The sequence below is a fragment of the Delphinapterus leucas genome, chromosome 2 (assembly GCF_059928025.1).
Source record: "Delphinapterus leucas isolate spDelLeu-1000000601 "Yukka" chromosome 2, BTC_Dleu_Yukka2, whole genome shotgun sequence".
Taxonomy (NCBI): domain Eukaryota; kingdom Metazoa; phylum Chordata; class Mammalia; order Artiodactyla; family Monodontidae; genus Delphinapterus; species Delphinapterus leucas.
In genome coordinates this window covers 145,728,717-145,755,614 of record NC_143130.1, presented here as the reverse complement: position 1 = coordinate 145,755,614, position 26,898 = coordinate 145,728,717, and the positions used below count along the sequence as shown (strand labels likewise).

General features: G+C 37.0%; 1 protein-coding gene across 9 annotated transcripts in view; it reads right to left on the bottom strand.

Annotated features, from left to right (window-relative positions):
* Positions 1-26,898, bottom strand: part of FUT8 (fucosyltransferase 8) — a 331,756-nt gene that overhangs the window by 67,622 nt on the left and 237,236 nt on the right. For all 9 annotated transcript variants that reach the window (XM_022570337.3, XM_089907845.1, XM_089907844.1 and 6 more), the window contains one exon: positions 6,507-6,744. In XM_022570337.3, the coding sequence (XP_022426045.1) occupies positions 6,507-6,744 (238 nt within the window). The remainder of the gene's footprint in view (positions 1-6,506; positions 6,745-26,898) is intronic.

Genomic DNA, 26,898 nt, shown 5'->3' with positions numbered 1-26,898 from the left:
AGTGGGAGTATACCTTCTATCTCAGGTGTGTTGGTATAGAAAAAAATATTAAGGTAGCTACAGAGAGACTCTCTGACTGATTCAGAACTTTACTATGATTAAACGGTGGGTTTATTAAGCACAGAGATATTTTAGCACTTAGAGGTTATTCTCAGAGGTTACTTAATCTTACTGTGATTAAACGGTGGGTTTATTAAGCACAGAGATTTTAGTTAGCACTTAGAGGTTATTCTCAGAAGTTATTTCTCCTCTCTGGATCTCTTTCAATTTTTCCATGTAACTTTATAATTTTAAAAGGGAAAACTGTCTATGACGCTCTTATAAAGGCCTAGTTTTCATCTTAGAGAAAAAGGATAACTTTTCTATTGTTGCAGATTATAATCTAATAATGTATTCTATTATTATGTTTTTGTTTTAAAATTTGGGGACCAAACATAGACAGTGAAAATAAACTGTATGTGAAAATCATCTTAATACCTTTTATAGCCTTTAATCATTTTCCCTTGTGATTATAGCCCTATAAAAGTGGATAGGGAGATAGGTACTGAGTATCATGAGCTTTCTTAGAATGAAACTGAGGTTCAGAAGCTATAATTAACTGTTGAAGTTCAGAAAGCTAAAAACAACAGAACTAAGATCAGACATGGGTAAACTCAGAGACCAGTATCCTTTCCTCTTCCTCATATTACCTAAACAGAGAAATAAAGACATTTTTGCAGCACAAGAAATCTAAAATATTATGTGTACTTATTTCATGTTTCTACTAATCAATCACCAAAGGCTGAAAATACTATTACTGTAAAAAATACTACATAGAAGTGTGTCCATAGCCTATCCTAATAGGTATGTCTATAGATTATCAACCATATTATTAGTTTATCAATCAGTCCATCTGAGATAGGCCATTATTAAGGATACAAGCTTGTTAGATTATTTAGATGACTCCAATAGACATCTGAGTAGTTTTGTAAATGTTACAAATACTAGTTTCACAGGAAAAAGTTAAAGTATAATTTAATTTGTGTTCAGCTTGTTAAAGATTTTCCTTTTGACCTTAGTGAGGTATTTGCTTAAACGATAGAACTAACATATGATCCAGCAATCCCATCTCTGAGTAATATACCCAAAAGAAATGAAATCACTATCTTGAAGAGATATCTGCACCCCCATGTTCACTGCAGCATATTTACAATAACCCAGACATGGAAACAACCCAAGCATCCACAGATGGATGAAAGGATAAAGAAAATATTATATATATACATATATGTATATATATACACACACAATGCAATATTATTCAGCCATGAGAAAGAAAGAAATCCTGCCATTTGCGACCACGTGGCTAGGCCTTGAGGATATTACACTAAGTGAAGTAAGTCAGTCAGAGAAACACATGCACTGTATGATCTCCCTTGTATGTGGAATCTAAAAAAACAAACTCATAGGAACAGAGAACAGATTGGTGGTTGCCACAGGTGAAAAGAGGTGGGGTGGGGGTGGGGAAGGTAGGGGGGAAAAGGGTGACGGTGGTCAAAAGGTACAGGCTTCCAATAAAAGGACATATAAGCTCTGAATATGTAACATACAGCATGGTGACTATAGTTAACGATACTGTATTGTATATTTGAAGGTGACTAAGAGAGTAAATCTCAAAAGTTCTCATTACAAGAAAAAAAGTTTGTAACCATGTGAGGTGATGGATGTTAACTTATGACAGTAATCTTTTTGCAGTATATACATACCAAATCATTATGTTGTATACCTTAAACTAATACAATGTTTATATGTCAATTATATCTCAATAAAATTGGAAAAAAATTGCTCAACCAATGTGGAAGACTAAATTACCTTCCTATTCTCTCTATAAAAAATGGTAATGCAAAATTGTTATCATACGGAGATTACCCAAATTTTAAATAAAATGCAGGAAAAACAGCATTACAGAAGTCTTTAGGCAGTTAATAAAAATATAATGTTTTTTTCTGGAGTATATGAGTTTGTGGTATTTGTCAGCTTTCAAAACTTTACTGAGTGAACGCTAAAAAATATTAAAAATGAAATTTTTAATTAAAGAGTTATGGCTCCTAGATGACACCAAGAGCCAACTGAAAGCAATCTGGCTTCTAACTTTGCCCAATCTCTGAAGCAAAAGCAAAACAAAGAGCTCTGACACCTGAATTAAAACCTGGGTTTTAGGGAGGAACACAATCATACAACCATCCAAACGGAAACCCTATAAGTAACACGTGTTTTCAAAATGAAACATAAGTCTCTCAGTATTCAAACTTTACAATGAACTATTTCTAGTTTCCCCAATGACTTGATGTTCTCTTGCCTCTTTTCACATGTTGTGCCCAATGACAGAAAATTCTTCTATCATATCTCTACCTGGCTGACTCCCACTCATACTTTGGGTCTTAGCTTAAAAATCACTTCCTCCAGAAGAATCCCAAATACATGTTAGATATGTGCTTCAGAGTACTATGGACTTACCCATATCACAATAAATTTTAATTGTTCATTCAAGTTGTCTACCTTTCCCCCTAGGCTGCCCCTGACAGCATGTAGTCCAGCATGGTGCCTAGCACATAGCAAGTACTTTTATTAAATTACTTCTAGTTTAAGGTTGCCTCCATGTAAGGATGCCAACTAAAACTCTTTGACCAAAACCTTTTTTTCAAATGAGGTATGGAGAGAAGGTAACCATCCAATTTAGGTAATTAAATACAGCAAGTGGCAATCTACTTAAACATGCACTTAAATCAGACACCTCTAGGGCATTAAATTTTATCATATTTACAAACAGTTTCTTACTAGTCATTATTTTCATTTAAAAGAAAGCTTTTCAATTAGATTTATCAAATTAAGTAATTCAGTTCAATTTATGACAATCAAATACAAGAGAAGGAAATGCAAAACACCCAAATGGTTTAACTGCTAATCTGAATAAATGTGCAATTTTTAGAATGGAAAAAATAGTGGAGAACTGAGTTTAAATAGCTGAGGTGCCCTATTGCTAAATCATTTATTCAAGAGTATTTCTCTAGCAACTAGAAAAGCATCTTGGAAGCTGGTCGCCATACATAGCCTAAAACAGTCAAAATACTTTTAAAAACAAATCAATTTTTGTTGAAAGATACTTCAAACTATTAAATACCAATATTCCCATTCTGAATTATCATAAGGAATCTAGTTGGAAGAATCGGGTCTATGAACATGTAGTTAGTTCAGGGTCAGGAAACATTTTGCGATACAGAAGAATAACTGACCATTTTATCAACAACTTTAGAACAGACAGGACATCTATAGGTGACAGGGAAACGTTATTATTAACTGGAAGCATAATTTCTAATATTTTGCTTCACTAAACCAAATTATACTACAAAGGATACGGTTTCATACACAAATATAAAAAAATGAAGGAGAAAAAAGGAACTCAACTTACACCAAGGCATGATTTGGCTATTCAAATGATCAAATGTGCATACTAATTCCTGTACTGGTGACAGATTTGAACAGAAATCACTAAATTCCACCTGCAAGCACATCATGTCACGTGTGTATGAACAATAATAATCTCATGGCAGTGGTGCCAAGGGAAATATCCCAAGGTTCTTTGTACAAGTCAGAACAATAACAGATTTAGTTGACTTATGGCTAACTGAAGGATTAATGTTATGAAATTTCATTCTGATTCCTCTGATTCTAGAAATAGGTTAAGTTTCTCCAAAAGGTACACATATAGATAATATACATAAACAGATACAGAAGTGGATGGCAACCATACTTCTCATAAAAATGAAAGTATTCTAAGTTCAAACATAAACTTCTTCCTTCTTTTAGATATAAGATTAGCATCTAAATTATTTTAGTTATAATGAGTTCTGTAAGAATACTGAAAATAACTGCTAGTTTAATTAATTAAAGGTGTCCAATAGGCACAGTTTAATTCATTAGCATGGAGAAAAATATATGATTTTATATAATACCTGCAGTTATAAAGGAAGTATCTATTTAATTAAAATTATAATTCTATGCTGCCACGATAAAATGATTTCTTTGATCAGACGGCAAATGACTAAGAAGAAAATACCACTGGTAACTCTTCAGTACCTAAAATTATATGAAAGATTTGGAAAAAGTTACAGAATAGGGGGAGGAAAGAGGACAGAGATATTAAATTCGTCATCTTATTTAGTTCCCAAACATTCAGGACAGTTTCTAATCGTTATTCTGCTAAGTAAGGTGTTTGACATGAGCTCACTAGGAAAGACTTAGACTGGATGTAGGTAGAGTGAATGTACTAACCAGAATTCTGTCATTTGTAAGCTGTGTGATCCTGGAAAAGCCACTTAGTATCTACCAGGCCTCAAGATTCCACATAAATAAAGGAAGGATAATTTCTAGAACCTGTTTAATTGTAATGTCAAGAAATTCTGAATGTTTCAAATTCAAGCCATTGTTAATCTTCATGTTCTGTAGTTGCCACTACAGACTACAAGATGTATGAGGAAGGCTTACAATCAAACAAACCAAGTACCTAGTTGTAACATATAGGCATGGCCAACCTACACACTGAATTTGACAAGTCTAGTGAGGCTAACCTTTTACTTTTTTATTAACTGACTGCTACTCAGAAAGCTGCCTCTCCCTAGAAACAGTGAAACATAAGAACTTTGTCCTAAGCCAGCTATATGCTTCCACAATCAAAGAAACTTGAAACTGAACTAAGTCCACAAAATGAAAAAGTTAGCCACAGTGAGACTGACAGAGTTGCTTTTCCTGTATCTTCCTAACCTTGACACCTAATCTGTACCAGCTATAAACTACAGACCTGTCAATGGAAGAGGTAACCTCAAAACTAAAACTCAGGTAGGTTCTAGATGAAGAGGTTCACTTTAAAATTTGAAGTGAGCTACAAAGAAAAACATGTTGATATACCGAATAAGGTTCCTAAATAATCCTACGGAAAACAAAACTCATATCACAAGATAATACTTTAAATCCATATAGCACATTTTATAGAGCAACTTAAAGCATTTTATAGAAATTACCCAATTGACTTTCTTGACACTTCTGTGAAGTCAAGTATTACCTGTATTTTCCAAAGAAGGCAAAAGGAAACAAAGGAACTAAAGTTACTTACTTTGCCAATGACATAGCTCTCCATTGCACATCTAGGGTTTTAACTTGTGACAAAAGGTGCTCAGCTCCATAAGAAATTACATTAACTGAAATGCCTCAGCATGTTGAAAAATACTGGACTTCTCACAAGAAGTGAGTGCAGAGATAGTGTACTGACTTACTTAGCATTTCACCTGGTCACTTAGTTCAGTATCTGCCACACCGTCGGCACTCAATGAATAAGGGCTACTAAAGATAGCTAACAATTACTAGAGCTCATATATCAGGTACTGTGCTAAGTGCACTATACATATTAGTTCATTTAATCCTACCAACAACTCAAAGAGGTAAGTAAATTATTACTTTTCATTTTACTGATGAGGAAATGAAGGCCTAGGTTAAGTAACTCGCCCAAGATTACAAAATGATACAGCAAAGATTTTAACAAAGGTAGCCCAACTTGGGACCTTGTTTAAAGATCGTCGTTGTAGAAAGAACAAGTGACTAGCAGTAAGAAACTCTATCTATACTCTATTCCCTGTTTCACCAAGTCCTTGGAGAGAAGGGAAATTTCTTGCTAATCTTTGTACCTCTTCTCAGGCCTAGCATGGTACCTTAATCACGTTATTCCTCATTAAATGCTTCCTGAATAAAATTAAAATCACATGAACAAATTAGGCTTCATTGTCCTCAACTGTAAAATGGAGATAAAGGTACCTGCATTGTCTGCCTAAGTAGTTCTCATAGTGTGGTCCCTGGACCTGGAAACTTTGTCAGAAATGCAAGTATCAGGCCCCACCCCAGGCCTATTGAATCAGAAAATAGTATTTTCTGATTCAAGGTGATTCTCACACACGCTGAAGTTTGAGAACCACCAGTCTACCTTAAAGGATAATTTGGAGGATCAAATGAGTACAATAATGTGAAAGCACCCAAAAAAGTGGAAGTATATCATCATCATAATCATTAAAAGAGTAAATTATGCTCCTTGAAAAAACTTAGTGATTTTGCTAGATCCACATAAAAATGAACATCAGAAATGAAATTATCATGAGGGAGTTCCCTGGTGGTCCAATGGTTAGGACTTTGCACTTTCACTGCAGGGGGCATGGGTTTGATCCCTGGTTGGGGAAATAAAATCCCCACATGCTGCGTGGCACAGCAATAAAAAAAAAAAAAAAAAAAAGAAGGAAGAAATTGATCATGAAACATTTTGTGAATAAAAATTATTATTCCAGATTTTATCTGGATAATGTATAGCATTCACTGGATGCAGAGAAAAAGACGACTATAAGCCATAAGGTTGTACGTAGGAATCTGATAACTTGGTTATGCAGTGGTTCAACACAGAGAGATGACAAACTACACAGGCTTCTTACCTGACCAGTGTCCAGTGGAGATGCCAGATCTGTCTGTGCAGGTCTCACTTACAGGTCTAAACACAGTTTCCCATCCCCCAGTAGCATAGCGCCAATTGTGAGATTCCAAGATGAGTGTTCGCTGGGTGCCATATGCAATCATGAAGCAGTAGACCACATGATGGAGCTGACAGCCATAGCCACAGCCTTTGTTGATATTACACACTAGTTTCTTGGCTTTGCTGCAGTCCTTGGGATTCTGTCAGTAAGGAAGAGAAACAAAGGTGAAGATTAGCTGTACTGAGAGGTTAACTTCTCTTTATAGGTGACAAATGTCAAAAATCATATAATAAGCCAGGACTAATCAAGTATATCTTATTAATTAAGCAAGGAGTTCAGCTTTAAATCATATTTCAAAGAATCCACTGAAAATTTTATGTGCATACTTACGGAGATGGCAGTGAAAAACACCAGTTACTTTGGAAACATCACTAAACAAACATGAAATTAAGCAGTTACGTTTTAAAAAATATTCTTTCACTTCTCTATCACTCAGAACATGCAAGTATGATCTCCTCTGAACTCAAAGTTGCACACACTGAAATCTTTATGAAAGAAGCAAAATAGTTCGCTTCTTCCAGGTGCAGTTCAGCATTGAGATTATTACCTTCACTGATGAAACAAATCATCTTAAAAGAAAAACTACAATTTAACTAATAATTCCAACTATTCCAGAATTCGAGATGTCACCAACAAAATATACTTCTTCATTATGGAAGTAAAGCCACTGAGTAAAAGGATATCTGAGTTCAACAATTAAAAAATATCAGTCATGGGACTTTTTCACAAAACCAATATTGATGATGCCAGTAATTTTTAAAATAAAAGGTAGAGCATGTTTTATATTGGATGTATTGAGAATGTGCTATGCCAATTTTTAATCAGGAGATCCATTTTTCTATTTACATGTTTTGCTATAAGATGAATAGCAAGTGGTTAAAACATTTAATATTATCTAACAGTGGGTGCAATGGGGTTAAGCAAACGTGAAAAATTCTTTTTTCCCATTCTAAAGTTTCAATTCCACTGTAATTTGTATGGGCTGTTGCTAAATATCCCTAGGCATCTTAGTTCTTCAAATAAAAATTTGTTTTGACAAGGACTCCTTAGCCTGAGAAATTTTTCAAGCTGTTCTGTCTGCAAGGGAAGAGAAAGGATGGGTACCTTCAGGAACAGAATCTTTTCTTTTACATAGCAAGAAGCAAGGTAATCAGTTCTCAATTTATATAAGGCTTTAATAAAGCAGTTGCCAAACCACAAATCTACAACTATTTTCTAGGGATATCATCTGCTCTGCAAAGTAGAGCCCTAGAAACAAAAGCTAGGATGGTAAGGCTATAAAATGATTCTGAAAGAAACGCTGCAAAAGGAAAATGCCACACACCGTTACTTTCAGAAGAAGTATCTTTCATACTCAGGTGTGCCACTGCAGGCTGGTCCTTTCAGATCAAAGCAGAACCTATACCGTCAAGAACCTTCTGAAGAGTCAGAGCCCTTATGAACCCAAGAGAGCCCAGATAAAATTCAGCAAGATGTGGTCAATACTGTTTCCTCAATCAAGTACTAGAGTTGCTGAATTCTCTTCACTTGAGACTTTGAACTCATGGCAGGCTCCTAAGGCAATAAAGATCCCCACTCAGGTGCTACAGCCACAAAAGAGTTAAGAAGAACAGAGGGGGTGTGATGTTGGGAGACCAATTTATCATTTACCTTCTTCTAATATTATACAAGGATCTGGGAATAAAGAATAGTCAAAGCTTTATTATTAATTCAACAGTTAAGAGAGCAAAGAATATCGACATTTGTCAGATTTTTCATGAACTGTAAGAAATACAGCACTTAGAATATCTCTAAAATTCATATGAATGAAAATGTCCTTCATATATTTTTCAATAAACATTTCCTTTTACAGCTGCTTTTAGATGTACAGAATTATTGCAGAGTTAGTACAGAGATCCCATATACCTCACAACCAGTTTCCCATATTATTATATCTTATATTAGTCTTCACATTTTTTAAAGGAAAAAAGAGCAAAGGAACATAATAGTTGAAGCAGATGACCTTTAGTTTTCAAACTGTAGATTTTTTACTTAAAAGAAGACACATCTGCATGAAAAAAAAATACATCTACTGTGTTTCTTAAGAGTTTAATTAGAACCCAGTGTTTCGAGCACAAGAACTGAGGCCTAAGAGAAAGAAGAGGGTAATTTATGAAATGAAGCGTAGTTCAAGAGTCTTAATGTGTCTCAAAGTAAGCTGAAGAGAGAATATATTAAATCTTTCTGTTATGTATTGATAACACAGAGAAAGGGAAAAAAAATCTATTATGTATGGTTCTGGAATGGGAAAGGTCTACATATACAAGGTAACCAATGGAAGAGTCTAAGGCAGGAAGTGATAAGAGAAAATGAATGGCTGTTTGGAATGATAACAGTTAAACAAAACACTGAAAAAGCTCAGCGCCACAGCCCGATTTCCTACTGAAATAATAGTTAAAAGTCTGCAAAATTCAAAGGATCTTGCTCATAAAAGATTCAGAAATAGGAGGGAGACAGCGAGAAACAGAAAAAGTATATGTGTTTCTAACACAAGATTAGGCTCATCAGAACAAAGATCTAGAAAAAACAAGCAGATATATAAAAGGTAAACAAAGCAACAACTCAGATGGATAGGGATTTACTCTGATGGAAAGGAACCTTACAGAAAACCCCTTATCTGACCTAAGTTTTTGTTATCCACCACTGTTATGAAGTAGCAACAAGTAAGAGATTTATGGGAGTCTATAAAAGGGAAACAGAGCCATTGTTATACATAGATACATGCATATATATAATCCTCAAATTTCTTACCAAATAGACTTTGTCAATTACCACTGATCCTGGTTTTATACTTTTCTGTTGATGTCTGCAAAAAGCTTGAAGGTTTGTCTCATCCATAAGCAATAATATAGAGAAGGGCCTCATTACTAAAAGAAGCTTTACTTCAATCATGTGATCACTTTAACAGGGTAGCTATTTCTGATGATAAAACCTGTTTTTCATTAGCTTCTTGTGTGCCTAATCCCTCTCTTGTATATTTCTCTACCAGTAACGCCAAAATGCAGGCAGATAGTTTTGTTCTGTGTTATATTGCTTTATCTCTTTCCCCTCCCTCCCGTCTTATGGTACTCCCTCCACTCATCTCTCTCTCTCTCTCTCTCAGACACACACACACACACACTTGAAATATGATACACTCCAAGCAGATTTAGGCTCACTAGGAAGCACTTCTTATTCGTGAGTGGGAGATGGGGAAATACAGACTGAAAATGCTACCCCGTAAGTCCCCTGGGAGAGCGTCCTACTTCTCCGTCCTTCTGCCTTGAGTATCACCCACTGATCAAGTATAGGCGAACGTTTGTTCATTTAATAAATATTTATTAAGCACTTAACTTATACAAGGAAAGTTGGGAGATGACAATCCAACAGAATAAGAAATTATATACATAAATAACTACAATAGACAATTTAAATGTTTTAAGACCATGGTAAACAAGGAATTAAGGAATGGAAGAGGAAAAATAAGTCACTTGCAGCTGGACTGGAAAGGGCTATGAATAAAACTGCATTTAAAATAAATCTTTAAGATATAATTTATTGTGTTTATGAAATGCTAAGTAAATGTACTTTTTCCATTATTCAATGGAGGCCTATATTGCAAAGAATAATTGTGAAGGGCAAGGTAAAATTACTTTATAAACTCTACATATTATATTTATAACGTAGGATTTTTGTATACAGGGCCTTCTTAAAGTCAGACTCATCAATAGGCACGTGCATTCTTGCTTCTTTCGATGATGATGTTATTTAAGCTTTAGAATAGGAGGCAAATTTGTCAAAATTACTTAAGACAACGTGTTCTAGTTGAAGAACTGCAGAGGTTTAAGATACAATTTTTTTTCTAATTCAAGCTCTGTTATGAATTCAATTGTGTGATTCTGCTTCAATTTGGTAATTTAAAATTGAGATAAAAATTACCTCCCTCCATAACCTCTTCCTGCTCACCCATCCTTCCATCTCAGAGACACTATGAGGCTAAAACACATGCTATATGCTCAAAACTAATTCAAACATACTTCTCATTTATCCTCATAATCTCAAGAGACATTACTTCACACTGGATAAATGAACTACTTTTTTGCATTTAGTGCTACGAGGTGGCCCAATCATGGGCCCTTGTAAGCTAACAATGTTATGTAACATTTTTACAGTTATAATTCTGCAGCAAAGCTGTCACCATAGGACATATAAGAAACAAGGACTTAAGATAAAATGGGGTTCTTCTGTATTCAGTTTCCTTTTGTTCAGCTCTTTAAAAAAATTTTAGCACTATCTGAGGCATTTCTTATGATGCTGTTAGTTTCCAAGAATGAGCCTATCTCAACAGAACTGAAAACTATACTTGCTCTCACTGTCCTATAAGTCAACATTGGGAAGTATATTTAAATCAATATTCCTCTAACTAACACAGTATATTAAAGGAAGCAGCAGCTCTTAAACCTAAATGATTACTAATTCGCTAAAGGCACCATCAAAATGCTAAAATATCTATTTTACTTTGGTTACAAATATGAAAATAGTCTCTCTTGGATATATTTCAAATAAGGAAGCCAGTTTAATTTCTACTTTGCTAAAAAAGAATAATTTGGAATCAACTAGTAAACCACAAGCATTATTATATTACTTAGGCACTACTAGGATTTAGAGGTTTCTACTTCCTTCACTTAGTAAATTAGTAGTAATTGTGAATTAATGATATAATATTACAAAATATAGTACTGATTCCATGGCTTTTAAATTAAATCACAGATAAAGTCTTTTGCCAGGACTATTTAGATTTTCCATACAAATTAAAGCCTCTTCAGAGGAAAATTTTCCAGCCGCAATGTAATTTCCCTCACTTATCTGCCCAGTTACTACAGACCAAAACACTGCAGAAAAAGCCTAAATCAACAATAAATCGAAAGCATTTAGTCAATATAAACTGGATATAATATCTCCAGGCATCTCTTGCAAAGAAAAAAATGCTCAATAACAATTAGTTCAGAAGAACTGCATGTACAGAGACAAAGGTGATGTCAAATCCATTGTCACAAAAATACACTAATTGGTGGCAAGCCAAAATTTAGAATTCAGGTCTCTTAATCCATCGCCCAGTGCTCTTATCCACCCCACCCCCCCACCCCGCCCCATGATGTCTTCAATACAAGATGCAGCAAGAAACACAGGCTCAGAGCACTTACCTGGTCATTGTTTCCCCAGATTTATGGATGTATACTTGACAAATAAAAATTGATTATATTTAAGGTGTATGGCATGATGTTTAAAAATATGTAAACACTGAAATGATCACCACCATCGAGCTAATTAACATATCTATCACCTCACACAGTTACGATTTATTTTTTGGTGGGGAGAACAGTTAAGATCAACTCTCTTAGCAAATTTCAAGTATACAATACAGTATTAATAACTACAGTCACCATGCTGCACACTAGTTCTCTAGAACTTATTCAACCCACATAACTGAACCTTCGTACCATTTGGTCAACACCTCCCCCTTTCCCCCACCTTCCTGACCCTGATAACTACTGTTCTGCTCTCTGCTTTTATGAATTTTTTAGGTTGCACATATAAGTGAGATCATGCAGTATGTGTCTTTTTTGTGTCTTATTTCATTTACCATAATGTCCTCCAGGCTCATCCATGTTGTTGTAAATAGCAGGATTTTCTCTTTTGTTATGGCTGAATAACATTCCATTGCTGTTTGTACACACACACACACACACACACACATTTTCTTTATCTATTCATCCACTGATAGAACCACAAGTTGTTTCCATATCTTGGCTATACTGAATAATGCTGCAATGAACATGCAGGTGCAGATATATCTTTGAGATACTGATTTCATTTCCTTCAGATAACATACTCAAAAGTGGGATTGCTGGAATCATATGGTAGTTCTATTTTTAATTTTTTGAGGAACCTCTATATTGTTTTCCATAATGGCCATACCAATTTACATTTCCACCAACAGGAATGGGGACAAAGGTTTCCCTTTTTCCACATCCTCCACAACACTTACTATCTTTTGCCTTTTTTGATAATAGCCATTCTAACAATTATAAGGTGATATGTCTCTTTGTAGTTTTGATTTGCATTTCCCTAATGATTAGTGATGTTGAGCACCTATGCATATACTTGTTGACCCTCTGTATGTCTTTTGAGAAATGTCAGTTTAGGTTTTCAGCCCATAATATGATCAGGTTATTTGGTTTTTTGCTATTGAGTTGAATTCCTTACACATTTTGGATGTTAACCCCTTACCAGACATCTAGTTTACAAATATTTTCTCCCATTCCATAGATTGCCTTTTGATTTTGTTGTTTCGTTTGCTGTACAGAAGCTTTTCAGTTTGATCTAGTTCCACTTGTTGATTTTTTTTTTTTTTTTTTTTGCGGTACACGGGCCTTTCACTGTTGTGACCTCTTCCCTTGTGGAGCACAGACTCCGGACACGCAGGCTCAGTGGCCATGGCTCACGGGCCCAGCCAGTGCACGGCATGTGGGATCTTCCCGGACCTGGGTACGAACCTGCGTCCCCTGCATCGGCAGGCAGACTCCCAACCACTGCGCCTCCAGGGAAGTCCCCACTTGTTGATTTTTTATTGTTGTTGTTGTTGCTTGTGCTTTTGGTGTCATATCTAAAAAAATCAAATGTCAAGGAGCTTTCCCCCTTTGTTTTCTTCTAGTAGTTTTAGAGTTTTAGGTCTTACATTTAAGGATTCAGAATCAGAACCCTGGGGATCCTTCCAGCTCCTCTCTAATAACATTCCTTCTATAGGGAGGAGTTAAACCACAGATAGCTCCTATTTCCGATAAAGAAAGGTCACTAAAGGAATGAGCCAGGTAAGTTAAATTTTATTCTGCTCTTTGTCTGCTCTAATCATAAGACTAAACAGTTTTTAATTTGCTTGTTTGAAAAGATTTGCAACATCTAGCTTCTCAATAATGAGGAAAAGATTCATTAATAGCGTGGTGAAAGCACTTCATTGTATTGGAAACAATTTGATTTTATTTCTCTAAAATTATTTTCAAAACCAAAGCAGAATATGTAATGAAGCAAACAAAAGAATTGAAGTACTACACAGTGGTAATTAAAATAAAGACTCTGGGCATAGTTAACCATGAAAGAGAGAGTTAAAAAGCATTCTCGTTTTTAAAAGCCAAGACCGGAAATCATTGTCTCTTAACATATTAAACAAGAATATTTTCGTAGCAAATTTAAAGGTAGTTTCAGAGGGGTGCTTTCCACCCCTCTGGCAGAGAACAATCTGTTTTAAGTAGTAAGAACAACACAATAGCTGACCCACAAGTAGGCCACCCAGTGCTTCAGGAAATCAATTTCCCTGGGGTATTTTTATAAAACTTCAAGAGTATAAATTTAATGGAGAAAAGATATCAAGATACATAGTTTACAGGCTATTATCCTGAAGGATTGAAGCAAAAGGTAGATAGTTATTATACAGTTATAGAAGAGGCAAGCATCTTCTTGGTAAGTAAAGCCAATTAATTGGCTTACTTTAAATGCATTTTTTAAACTTCTGCTCTTTGCCTAGAAGTCTCTATTGAATGTCTGGAAGCCATTTTTTAAAAGACAGAAATTCTACAGATCCAGTTGAAAGCATGTGGGGAATTTCTTCTACTAATGGTCTTTGAGACAGTATTCTGTCATCTCTGGGTATTCCAGGTGGTCTCTAAAAAACCTCTATCTCAGGTTCAAGTACATCAGAGCAACCTTGGTAATGCTGTCTGCTTCCATAAGGGTCACAAAGGGAAGGCAGAGAAAGAATGAGGTGCATCCAAGTTTAATTCTCTCACTCAAAGTCTAATGTAACCACAACTCCCTCCAAGGCTAGAGAAGAAAAGTTAAGTTACCTGAGGAGCCAGATTCTGCCAATCCTACATAAATGCATAGAAGATCTATCTCCTCAAGCACCTTCAACATTTCTCCCTAAGTTTATAGCCTGATTCCCAGGTCTCAGAACCAGCTGAACTGGTCAGGTTAAAAATAGCATGCTTACAAAATTAAGGTTGAATTCCAGAAAGGCCCTCCACCCACCATCATTTTACTTAACAGGATTCATGGGGTTCTCTCCTCAAAATCAAAATACAGGCATGCTATGGCAGGCAGACACTCTCTTAAAAAAAAAAAGAGGGAGAGAGGAAAAGGGTAGAGGAAGTAGTAGTATGGGAAAGAGGGAGGAGGAAAGGAGAAGAAGGGAGAGAAAGCCGGAAGAGAGAAGAGAGAGAGAAGAAAGAGGGAAGAGGAGGAGGGGCTCGGGGTGGGGGTGGGCAGCGGAAGAAGAGGGGAGAAGGAGAAAGAAGGAGAAAAGTAAAAGCAAGCTCCAGAATGGTTAACTCTGCCTTATACAGGATTCAAAAATAAAGTAGATAGCAGACACAGAAGAGAAACACTGGCTGGAACTTTGTTCTTGTGCAAAGGCTGCTGCAGGTGCTTTGTTTTTTGTCTTAAATAAAAGTCAAAATAACTTACACGGTTTTGCCAGCTCTTCCATTCTGCAAAATGTCATTCTTCAAGGTAGAAATGGTAGTGATAGCACTTGTCTACTCACTGGCTTTTAAATCAAACCATCAACAATAATTAACCCAGATGTCAAATCTTGCTACTTTTTCTCCTGGAGAGAGGCTTTGCTCCACTTCTCCATGCAGCTAGCCATGCACTGAGAATCCACTATTAGCAGAGCAGAAATTTCTTTGGAATCCCTGGTTATTATTATTTCGATTAAAAAAACCCAACCTGTTAAGATCACTTTTCTCACTGCCTCAGTTTAACACTGCTCTAACCAATTCATGTTATTTTCTTTACTTTTGAAAATCTTAGACTCTGCATTTTTTTGCTGTTTATTTGTAAATAACTTAAGCCCCTTAATAAATTGCAAAAACAGTAGAGCTACTGTGTACCTTTCACACAGCTTTCCCCAATGAGAACATCCTACTTAACCACAGTACATTATCAACATCAGGAAATGAACATTATACAACATTATTAACTATAATATAGACCTTATTTGGATTCACCAGTTTTTACATGCACTCATTTTTTTTTTTGGTATAGTACTATCAAAACATGTAGAGACTCATGTAACCATTACCATAATCAGGATACAAACTGCTGCATCAAAACAAAGAAATTCTCATACACTATCCCCTTTAGAGTCACACCCTTCCCCAAACCTTAATCCCAGGGAACCAGTGATCTCTGTTCTCCAGAACCAATGATCTCTTTTATCACTTGGCATAATGCTCTTAAGATCCATCCAAGTTATTGTGTGTATCAATAGTGCATTCCTTCTTATTGCTGGGTAGTATTCTGCTATGTGGAAGTACCAAAGTTAATTCACCCATTGAAGGACATTTGGGTTGTTTTCAGGTTTTGATTATTACAAATTAAGTTGTCATGTATGTGAGTGTACAGATTTTTGTGTGGACATGAGTTTTCATTTCTCTAGGATGAGAATACAGCAGTATAACTGCTGAATCACACGGTAAGGACATGTTTAACTTTATAGCAAACTGCCAAACTATTTCCCAGAATGGCTGTACCATTTTATATTCCCATGAAGAATCTATGAGGGAGCTGGTTGCTCAGCATTACTTTAGCCATTCTGATAGGTGTGTAGTGGTATCTCATTATGTTTTTAAGTTGCATTCCCCTAATAGTTTATGATTTTGAACATCTTTTCGTGTGCTTATTTGTTATCCATATTTACCCTTTGGTAAAGTTGTCTATTCAAAACTTTTACCCATTTTTTGACTGGATTGTTTCTTACTGTTGAGATTAGAGAGTTCTTAACACATTCTGGATACAGGACCTTCTTGGATGTGTGATTTGCAAAGACTTTCTCCCAGCCTATGGCCTGTCTTTTCATCTTCTTTAACAGGGTAACATTCTCAGATCAAAAGTTTTTAATTTTGATAAAAGTCCAATTTACTTTTTTTTCTTTTATGAACCATTCTTTTGGTGTCACATTTCAGAACTTTTAGCCTAAGTCACAAAGATTTATTCCAAAGATTTTCTTTATAGTTTTACATATAGAAAGCTTTATAGTTTTACATGTCACATTTATCTGTCAGATTTACTATCCATTTTGAGTTAAATTTTAAGTAAAGTGTGAGGTTTAGGTCAAGGTTCATTTTTTGCTTATGAGATGTCTAATGATTCCAACATCATTTATTGAAAAGACTATGCTTCCTCCATTGGATTGCTTTTGTACCTCTCTTAAAAATCAATTGCCCACTCATAGGTATATACTCAAAAGAACTGAAAACTGATACTCAAACAAATACATGTAGAGGCATATCATAGCAGTGCTCAAATAGCAAAGGCAGAAACAGCTCAAATGTCCGTCAGTGAATGAATGGACAAATATTGGTATATCCATACAATGGAATGTTATTCAGCCATAAAAAGGAATGAAGTACTAACACAAGCTACAACATGTATGAAACTTGAAAATATTATGCCAAGTGAAAGGAGCCAGACAGAAAAGGTCGCATGTTGTGTGATTCCATTTACATGAAATATTCAGAATAGGAAAATCCATAGAGAATGCATATTGGTGGTTTCCAGGGGCTGGGGGAAGGGGAAAATGGGGGAATGGAGAACGAATGCTTAATGGGTATGGAGTTTTCTTTTGAGCTGATGAAATATTTGGGGACTGGATAGAGGCAGCACTTGCATAACCTTGTGAATGCACTGAGTGCCACTGAATTGTTCACTTTAAGATGGTTAATTTGATGTTATGTAAATTTCACCTCAATGGAAAAAAAGGAAGTTAGCGTGCCTATGTGGGTTTATTTTAGACTCTGTTCTGTTCCACTGATCTAAATGTCTAACCCTCCTCCAACACCATACACTATCTTGATTATTTTAGCTCTACTTCTAAGTCTTAAAGGTAGAACGTGTGATTCCTCTAACTTTATTCTTCTTTCTCAAAATTGCTTTACCTATTTTAGTTATTTTGCCTTTCTATTTAAATTTTGAAATCAATTTGTCTATACATACAAGAAGAAAAAGACTTGCTAGAGTTCTGATGGGAATTGTGCTAAGCCTATGGATCAAATTGGGAAGAACTGGTAGCTTTTCTACGCTGAGCTTTCCAACCCATGAACACAATATGTCCACTCATTCATTTAGGTCTTCCTTCATCAGCATTACACAAGTATTTTAAGTATTGCTTTTTCATTTTTACGAATAAGTGTAAATGGCATGATGGCATAAAATTTTGGTTTCTAATTGCTTCTTGCTGAGATGTAGAAGTATTAATTTTTGTGTGCTGACCATATATCCTGTGACTTTGCTAAATTCACTTAAATGTTCTAGGAGTTTTTTGTTTGTTTGTTTGTTTTGCGGTACACGGGCCTCTCACTGTTGTGGCCTCTCCCGTTGCGGAGCACAGGCTACGGACGCGCAGGCTCAGCGGCCATGGCTCACGGGCCCAGCCGCTCCACGGCGTGTGGGTCTTCCCAGACCAGGGCACGAACCTGTGTCCCCTGCAGGCAGACTCTCAACCACTGCGCCACCAGGGAAGCCCTAAGAGTTTTATTATCGTGTGGTGGTTGTTTTTTGGTAGATTATTTGGGACTTTTCTATGCAGACAATCATGTCATTTGCAAATACAATTTTCTTTCTTCCTAGTATGTATGCCGTTTATTTCTTTGTCTTGCCTTACTGCCCTGCACAGAACTTCCATTACTATGTTGAACAGGAGTGGTGAAAGCAGACACCCTTGCCTCATTCCCGATTTTAGGGGAAAAGCCTATGGAAATAGTCTCTCACCATTAAGTGTGATATTACCTGTAGGTTGTTACCTGAAGATGCTTTTTTCACAGATTGAAGAATGTCCTTTCTATTCCTAGTCTGCAGAGTGTTTCATCATGAATGGATGTTGGATTCTGTCAACATTTTTTTTATCATATGTCAACATATTTTTTATCATTTTAATAGATATATATATCATGACCGAGTAGGGTTATTCCAGAAAAGCAGAACTGGTTAAGTATTCAAAATTCATTCAATGTAACCACGTTAACAGTTTAAAGAAGAACTACATGATCACACCAATTAATAAAGAAAAAGCATTTGACAAAATCCAACACCTATTCCTGCTTCCCTGTGCATGATTTGAACTGCATTTAGTATTAAATTTTGGTTCGGCTATAGTGTTTTATTTTTTTGTGAGTACATACCGTCATAGAGTATTTTAAATGGCTGCTCTGGGGATTACAATTTATATACACACGGTTTATTACAATTTACTCATACCAACATTTTACTGTTTCAAGTGGAATGTAGAAGCCTTGCTATAACTTTCAGGTCTGTTTACTCTCTCCCCTTTTGTCTTAAAAATTACCTTTATATCTCAGGGAAAACTGAGAATAAAAAAAATTACACTGAAAACTATATCAGACAATATTATAAATTTTGCTTTTTACCATCCATCCATTTAAAAAAACTTAAGGGGAGGAAACTACTCAGTTACCCTGTATCTACTCTTTCATTTGTACTTTTTTCATTCCTGATAGTCCATGTTTCCTTCTGTCATCACTTTCTGTCTGTCTGAAGAATTTCCTTTTTTACAGCAAGTCTGCTGGCAAAAAACTCTCTTAGTTTTCCTTCATCTGAAAATGTCTTAATTTCATCTCATATTTTCACTGGACGAAGAATTCTGGGTTGATAGTTCTTTACTTTTGGCACTTTAAATATGTCTTACTACTTCTTTCTGGCCTCCATGTTTTCTGATTCAGATGCATTGCAGGTAATGAACTGCTTTGCTCTGGCTGCTTTAAAGAATTTTTTCTTTGTCTTTAGTTTTCAGCGAATTACTTATAAAGTGTCTGGGAATGGATTACTTTGGGTTTTTCCCTTTAGGAGTTTGCTCAAGTTGATGAATATGTTGGTTTGCCAGATTTAGGAAGTTTTGAATCACTTCGTCAATCCTTCACTCTTAATTCTCTCTGAGACTCCAAAGATACAAACATAAAAAAAAAAAATTGTTATTGCCCCACAGATCCCTGAGGCCCTGTTTACTTTTTAAAAAATCTTTATTCTCTCTGTTGCCGGAGTGGATAATTTCCATTGATCTAACTTCAAGTGCAGTGATTCTTTCTTCTGTTATAGCTATTCTACTATGAGTCAGTTTTTTTCACTGAGGTTATTATATTTTCTCAGTTCTAAAATTCCTATTTGGTTTTTCCATGTATCATCTATTTCTTTACCGAGGCTTTCTATTTTTTTACTTGTTTCAAGTCTGTAATTGCTTATTGGAGCATTTTCATTATTATAGCTTCTTTAAAATCCTTGTCAGGTTATTCCAACATCTGTGCCATCTCAGTGTGCTGTCTGCTGATTATCTTTTGTCATTTGAATTATGATTTTCCTGGCTCTTGGTATGATGACGAATATTATGTTATGAGACTCTGCTTTCTATTTAAATTATCTATTTTAGTAGGCAGTCAAACTGTTTGGACTCCTACCTCACGTTTATGAGCTGTGGCTCAAATGTCAATTTAATTGTTAATGGCTTTTCAGTGCTCTTTTGTCCTGTTCCACTTGTGGACTACCCAGAGGCCAGTCTGAAGCCTGGGTGGGTATATCATACCTAAGTTCAGTTCTCAAACCTTTTTCTATATTGATTCTGATAGGTTTCATGCATGGGATATTCAGAGGTCTGCCCAGGGTTTCAAACATAGATTCTGAAAGTCCCTTTATCTAGCTCCCTCCTCTTCACAACCTTCCCTCTACTCTAGTGGAGGGAAATGGGAACTGCCTCATTACTGCAGTGTGGCGATGGTGAACAAGGCTTTCCCCAAAGTCTCTGCAGTTGTAACACCAGTTGGGAGAGGTAGGGGCAGGGCAGGTATGGAGGACATGGCTATCTGCTCGTTCTCTACAACTGTGACACCTGAGGGGAGAAGTGGTGAAACATTTTTCATTATGCTCACTTGTGATAGGGTAGATACAATAAAAATGGGGCTTTTTCCAGCTCCGTCCACTGATATTTCTAGTTTGGAGGATTCTCCAGCACCCCCACCCAGAATATACAGGAGGCAAAACAAACAAGCAAACAAACAAAACACAAGAAAATCACTGTGTATAGGATTTTTTTTTTCAGTTGCAATTAACAGGAAGAAGAGGGTATAATGTATTTACTATATCTTATCCAGAAACAGAAGCCTGTATTTTAAGGCCAAGATATTCTCAAACATTTAATGCATATTTAACTCATATCTATAATGCTACTTACTTATTGGCAAACGGATGACTTTGTGTTTCCAGAGGCATTTGATCGTATAAGTTCCTTTTAAAAATGGTAAGCTGGGGCTCCTCTGGTGGCGCAGTGGTTAAGAATCTGCCTGCCAGTGCAGGAGACACGGGTTCGAGCCCTGGTCTGGGAAGATCCCATATGCCGCGGAGCAACTAAGCCTGTGCGCCACAACTACTGAGCCTGCGCTCTAGAGCCCACGAGCCACAACTACTGAGCCTGTGCGCCTCAACTACTGAAGCCCGTGCGCCTAGAGCCCATGCTCCACAACAAGAGAAGTCACCACAATGAGAAGTCCGTGCACCGCAACGAAGAGTAGCCCCCCCTCCCGCAGCTAGAGAAAGCCAGCGCGCAGCAACAAAGGCCCAATGCAGCCATCAATCAATCAATCAACAAAACAATGGTAAACTAATTTTTTTCAACAAGTTTAAACTAGAAAATAATATGGCACTGTATCGTCCTGTGTAAAAGGAAAACATAACATTTGTTTGAATTAAAGAACTCTAGTAGTGAACACGAAGAGATCATTCAAAGCCTCTATAGGATGTAGGCTTTAAGCACAGGAAGGTTTCCTTATACATAAAAGCTTTCTCTTAGGGTTCAGCTTTATTTCCTTTTTCATGAATTATATAAATAGGAAAGGCAGGGCACTAGGTCTTTGGTTGCAAAGCCAAACATAGTATCTATCCTGCCCCTAACCCCTTACATATAATCAATCCTCTCACATGGCATACTATAACAACCCCTCCTTATTTCTGATGATACTTGCAGCTTCAAGATATGGTCTGCTCTGCTAGCCCTCATACTTCTAAACCCAGTAAGTCCAGCCACCTTTAATCACTCCAGGTGGAGAGGATTCAGACCAAAATTCAAAATAAAGCACATAAGCAAACAAAAAAACCTCCAAACAAGCAAACAGACAAAAACCCACCAACCTCAGGTAGATCTGAGCAAGAGAAGCGTCCAAAGCCACAGGACTATTCTATTGTCAGAAGGTTAATTAGAATTCTTCCAAGCATCCTAGATAGCCTCTGATATGCATCAGCTTGGTAGAAGAAATAACGATGTGAAGATATATAAAAATACTGAATTTGTATAGGTGATGTATTTTGTTTAATAATGAACAGTGGTTATGACAATAAAAAGAGAATGCAGTAAAAGTGCAATTGTTATGGCAAAGACATGAAATAGTTGAGAGAAAACAGTAACAAACAATGGTGAAAATAATGACCTGTTTCTATCCATTCAGATATACTCAGTGACCCCCTACTTCTCCATATTGAAATCTCTAGATGCTTCTTTTTCTATCTGCATCTTAATCTTTTTGGCTATTAGAGCCTCTTGTGATAGCATGACAACAATAGCCCAAATAAACCAGCAGAGCTTTAATATAGAGTAAAACAGAAGAAAATTATGAACTAAAGGAAAACTGTTACTAACCCTCATTCCCTCTCTACCTCCAACATGCAAGAAATTGAAGATAAAGTACAATGAAAACTGATTTCATTAGCACAGATGCTTCAAATCCCCTCTTGTAGACCCTGATATTATTCAGAATAAATCAAGATTTTGTTCCAGTATTTAAGCAGGCATCATTTTGCATTTGAAACCTTCGCTATCATTAACGTTATTCCTTACTATGTCTTAACAGGAGCACCGTGCTCTTAATAATGATTTTAAGTGAACAGATAGTGCCCGAAGTTTGTGACAGAGCAGAAAGTATATATTCCTGCGTCCTTACAGACCGTTCATATCCAGTCCCATGATCTAATGAATGGGAAAAATAACTAATTGCTTGGGACAGGAGCTTCAGCAGGTGGCTGACAATGGGATATGCCCAGAGAGCTGACATCTCAAATACAGACAAGAGTTCATATATAATTGAAGGAATCAGAGGAAGAAATAAAGGTAAATAGAAGGCAAAAATATTTAAGAATTACTTCCATCATTGTCTAGGCCACAGTTGGCAAGCTTTTCCTGTAAAGAACCACATAGTAAATATCTTTGGCTTTGCAGGCCACATTTTCTCTGGCACAATTATTTAACTTTGCCACTGTAGCCTGAAAGCAGTCATAGATGATATATAAACAAATGTGCATGGCTATGTTCCAATAAAACTTTATTTACAAAAGCAGTTGATGTGGTTTTGGCTGGAGTGCAGTAATTTGCTGACCTCTGGTTTAAGCCAGTAAAATCTGTAAAAATAGTGTGGCAAAAGGAAAACCAAAATCAGGTAAGATGGGTAGGAATACATGCTCCCTAAGGATATAGGAAATTATATCTTGTTCTATTCTGTATTCTACTGTAACAGGGAAGAGATAATTTTGACTCCACGTTGGATCTGTTTCTTTGACTTTCGCCTTTGCTTTTCGTTGCTTTTATTATTATAATCATACATAATGGCCTGCCTCAGGGAACCCTGCCCACCTGTGAATGGCTGTAAGAAGAAATTAACACATCCCAGCCCGAGACTGGCTGGAGATGTTTTGTAAGACTGGTGGCCTGGGCTTCCCTGGTGGCGCAGTGGTTAAGAGTCCGCCTGCCGATGCAGGGGACACGGGTTCGTGCCCCGGTCCGGGAAGATCCCACATGCCGCGGAGCGGCTGTGCCCGTGAGCCATGGCCGCTGAGCCTGCGCGTCCAGAGCCTGTGCTCCGCAACGGGAGAGGCCACAACAGTGAGAGGCCCGCGTACTGCAAAAAAAAAAAAAGACTGGTGGCCCTTTTTACTTTACTTCCTCCTTGCCTCTCCCTCTCTATTCTGCCTTTTTTACTTTACTTCCTTCTCTGATTCTATAGAAGAAACTGGCATCCAGACCCCTATAAGATGGTTTTTTGGGGGACCCTAGTCCGCCATCTTCTCAGTCTGCGGGCTTTCCGAATAAAGTCATATTCCTTGCCTCAACACCTCGTCTCTCGATTTACTGGCCTGTCATGCGGTGGGCAGAGTGAGCTTGGACTCAGTAACACTACTTTGAGAAAACTTCTGAGACCTCTTATCATTTGTGAGTCACATAGATTTAGTCCCTCAATAAACCGAAGGAGATTCTCCAATGCCCACATTACTTTCTATTTAAACAAGCAGCATTATTTTCCTGATGTGTGAGCTGCTAAAATCTAGACTCATCTTTCTGACTAGTTTTACCTAGTGAAACTGAGTCCCCTTGAAACCAAGTTCCCCCGCCAAATGTATGATTAACTTCTCTATCCAAAACTGTATTCCTTTTTTGTCCTGCCCATGTTCCCCCTCAGGATTGAGGAGTATCACAGAAAAGGGGAACTGAAACTGAGCAGGACCCTGTGGGGCCCTCCCCAGTACTAACAACCCTCTTTGCCCCCCATTTCTCGTTTGTATAAAAAGGTTTTAGTCTCCTAGGTCTTCCGAGTTCCAAAGAGCAGACTCAAAACAGTTACTAATTAGGGAAGTGAGGGAAAGCAGAAACAAAGCAGCAAGAAAAGTTAATGATTGTAAAACAGAGCCATAGTTCCTCCTGAAGAGATATATACATAACAATCTGATGCATATCTTTGAGTTGTTCTGCAAAAACTAAGACCCTCACCCAGGTGGTAGATGGTGACCACAAGCACACAGACTCCAGACTAGTTGGAACCAGGAAGATTGATGATTGAGATTCCTGAAACCTCACCACCAACCAATCACAAGAAAGTCCACAAGCTGCAACCATCACCCCAAATGTTGCCTTTAAAAACCCTCCCCAGAAAGCCATTGGAGGGTTCAGGTTTTTTGAGCACGAGCTACCCATTCACACACTGCTTGGCACCCTGCAACAAATGCTGTACTTTCTTTCACCACAACCCAGCATCACTAGTTTGGCTTTGCTGTGTGTCAGGTGAGCAGACCCAAGTTTGGTTTGGTAACACTAGTCCATAAATATACTTGGAATATTAAAGGATTTGTTCTACTACATATAGAACAAAACTGAAAACTGGATGGGAACAACTGATATTCATTTTTTACCAGCTGGAAAGAAAGATGCATGATAGATATAATGGGCAGGTCAGGATATGTTTAACGTTTCTTCTGTGAAATAATCAGGCTTTCTACTCACACCTCTGAGTTTTAATCTACTTAGCACATAATTCTATATTCTACCACAACTGAGTTAAACTTTTTATAATCCAGAGAGAAAATCACCTCTCATGACAACTGTTATGATTAAAGACAATAATGACACTTTCCATAGGATTTCCATATTACCAACCTCCTATTTTCTTCAGATTTGTTCATTCCTGAAAAAGGAAATTTATATTCTCTACTGACTTTTGCAAATTTCTGTGTATTTGCACAACTGGTAATCTCTTATAATGATAATGACGAAGAAAATAATCTTAAGTGGAAAACACACACACACACACACACACACACACACACACACACAGAGGCAGAATCCATGTCTGGAAACTTCACATTTTATGGTCCTACTCATTTAGCTATTTAAAAGTTATACCTCACTTTCCTCTATTTTAATGTAAACCCTGACAGTTAGCTTTTCTTTCCATAAAAGGCAAGTACCTGTCTTCAGCTTTGACTGCCAAAGCATCCAATTCAAAGAGGGGTATTTCCAATTAATACAGTGCAGCCTCAGGACTAGCTAAAGACCCACAGTGCCGCCCCCCCCCCCCCCCCCCCACTGAGGCTCCTTTGTTTTAGAGATCTCGGTTGATTTCAGTAACTGACCATTTGGGCCACTTGTTTTTTCCCTTCCCCTTGCTTTAAATTCCTGCTCTTTTGTTTTATATTTGCCAATAAAGAGTGAACTCCTGAAGGCCCTAAAAATCAGAACCCCAAGCCCACACGTTCTCTCCTCCACACACACACACAACCTGGCTGTGTGGCTCCAGGTGTGCTATGTAATTCCCAGGTCGTGTAAGTAATAAATCTTTATTTATTTCAGTTTCCTGATGATTATTACTAATGGGTGTCTTGCAATCATAGTAAGAACCACAAGGGCCAGTCCAACCACAACACTGCTTTCTAATAGGCTGAGACCAGCACAAAACATTTATTAACTAAGTACATGAGAAATCTAATTGTCAAGGTTTCTGTAGCAAGGTCCCATTTGCTAGTGATGGGTAAATGCAAAAGAGGATGTGGCTTCACGGGCCAATATTACAAGCAGCCCTGAAGCTTATACCCAGTCAGTCACCTTCAACAAACCACCAAGAAAAAACAAACACTGGCTCTTCAAACCACTTCTTAAATGGTGAATATAAAGACTTGGAGTTAAGACTCTTCCTTTTCCCTCTGCCATTTACTAGGCAAGTTATACAAACCTCTCTAATCCTCAATTTATTCTGCTTACTGAGTATAACAACACCCGCCTCATGAGAGTTACTTTGCATAATACCTAGCAATACAGAAAGTGCTTAGAAATGGCAGCTTGCAAACATTCTTCATCCTCATAACTTCCTTTAATGCACCAGAAGAACAAGAAGAAATATCTGCTTCCTTGCGCCTTCCCAATTTAAGGTCTTTAATGAGACCTTGAGATATCTAGATGTTTTACCATCTATTTTCAAAATGACTGACCCAAACCTTGAGCCCAGTATAACACCAATGTAATGACTTGAATGCCTCAATTTTCCATAGAGAAACAAGAATCGGTGCAAACCTTTCTCAGATGGGTTTTTGAAGTGATGTGAGCTATGCAAGTCACATACACCACCCCCTGATATTTATCACAACTGGCATTTTTGGTTTAGGTAGGTCAGATTTATGATCACATTCCACATAAAACATCTAAGCACTCAAACATCCAAGCTCTTTTAGAAAGGCTATCACAGTACCATAATGGATGTGTGAGAACTATCATGCCCATTTTCTAGGATCAGAGCATATCTATATATATTATAATTAATTGCACAGACATGTAGTTGTATGCTTTTATGACATCACTGAGCCCTACTTATGACTTATTTGATCTTAGATCCTTAGTCAATACTCT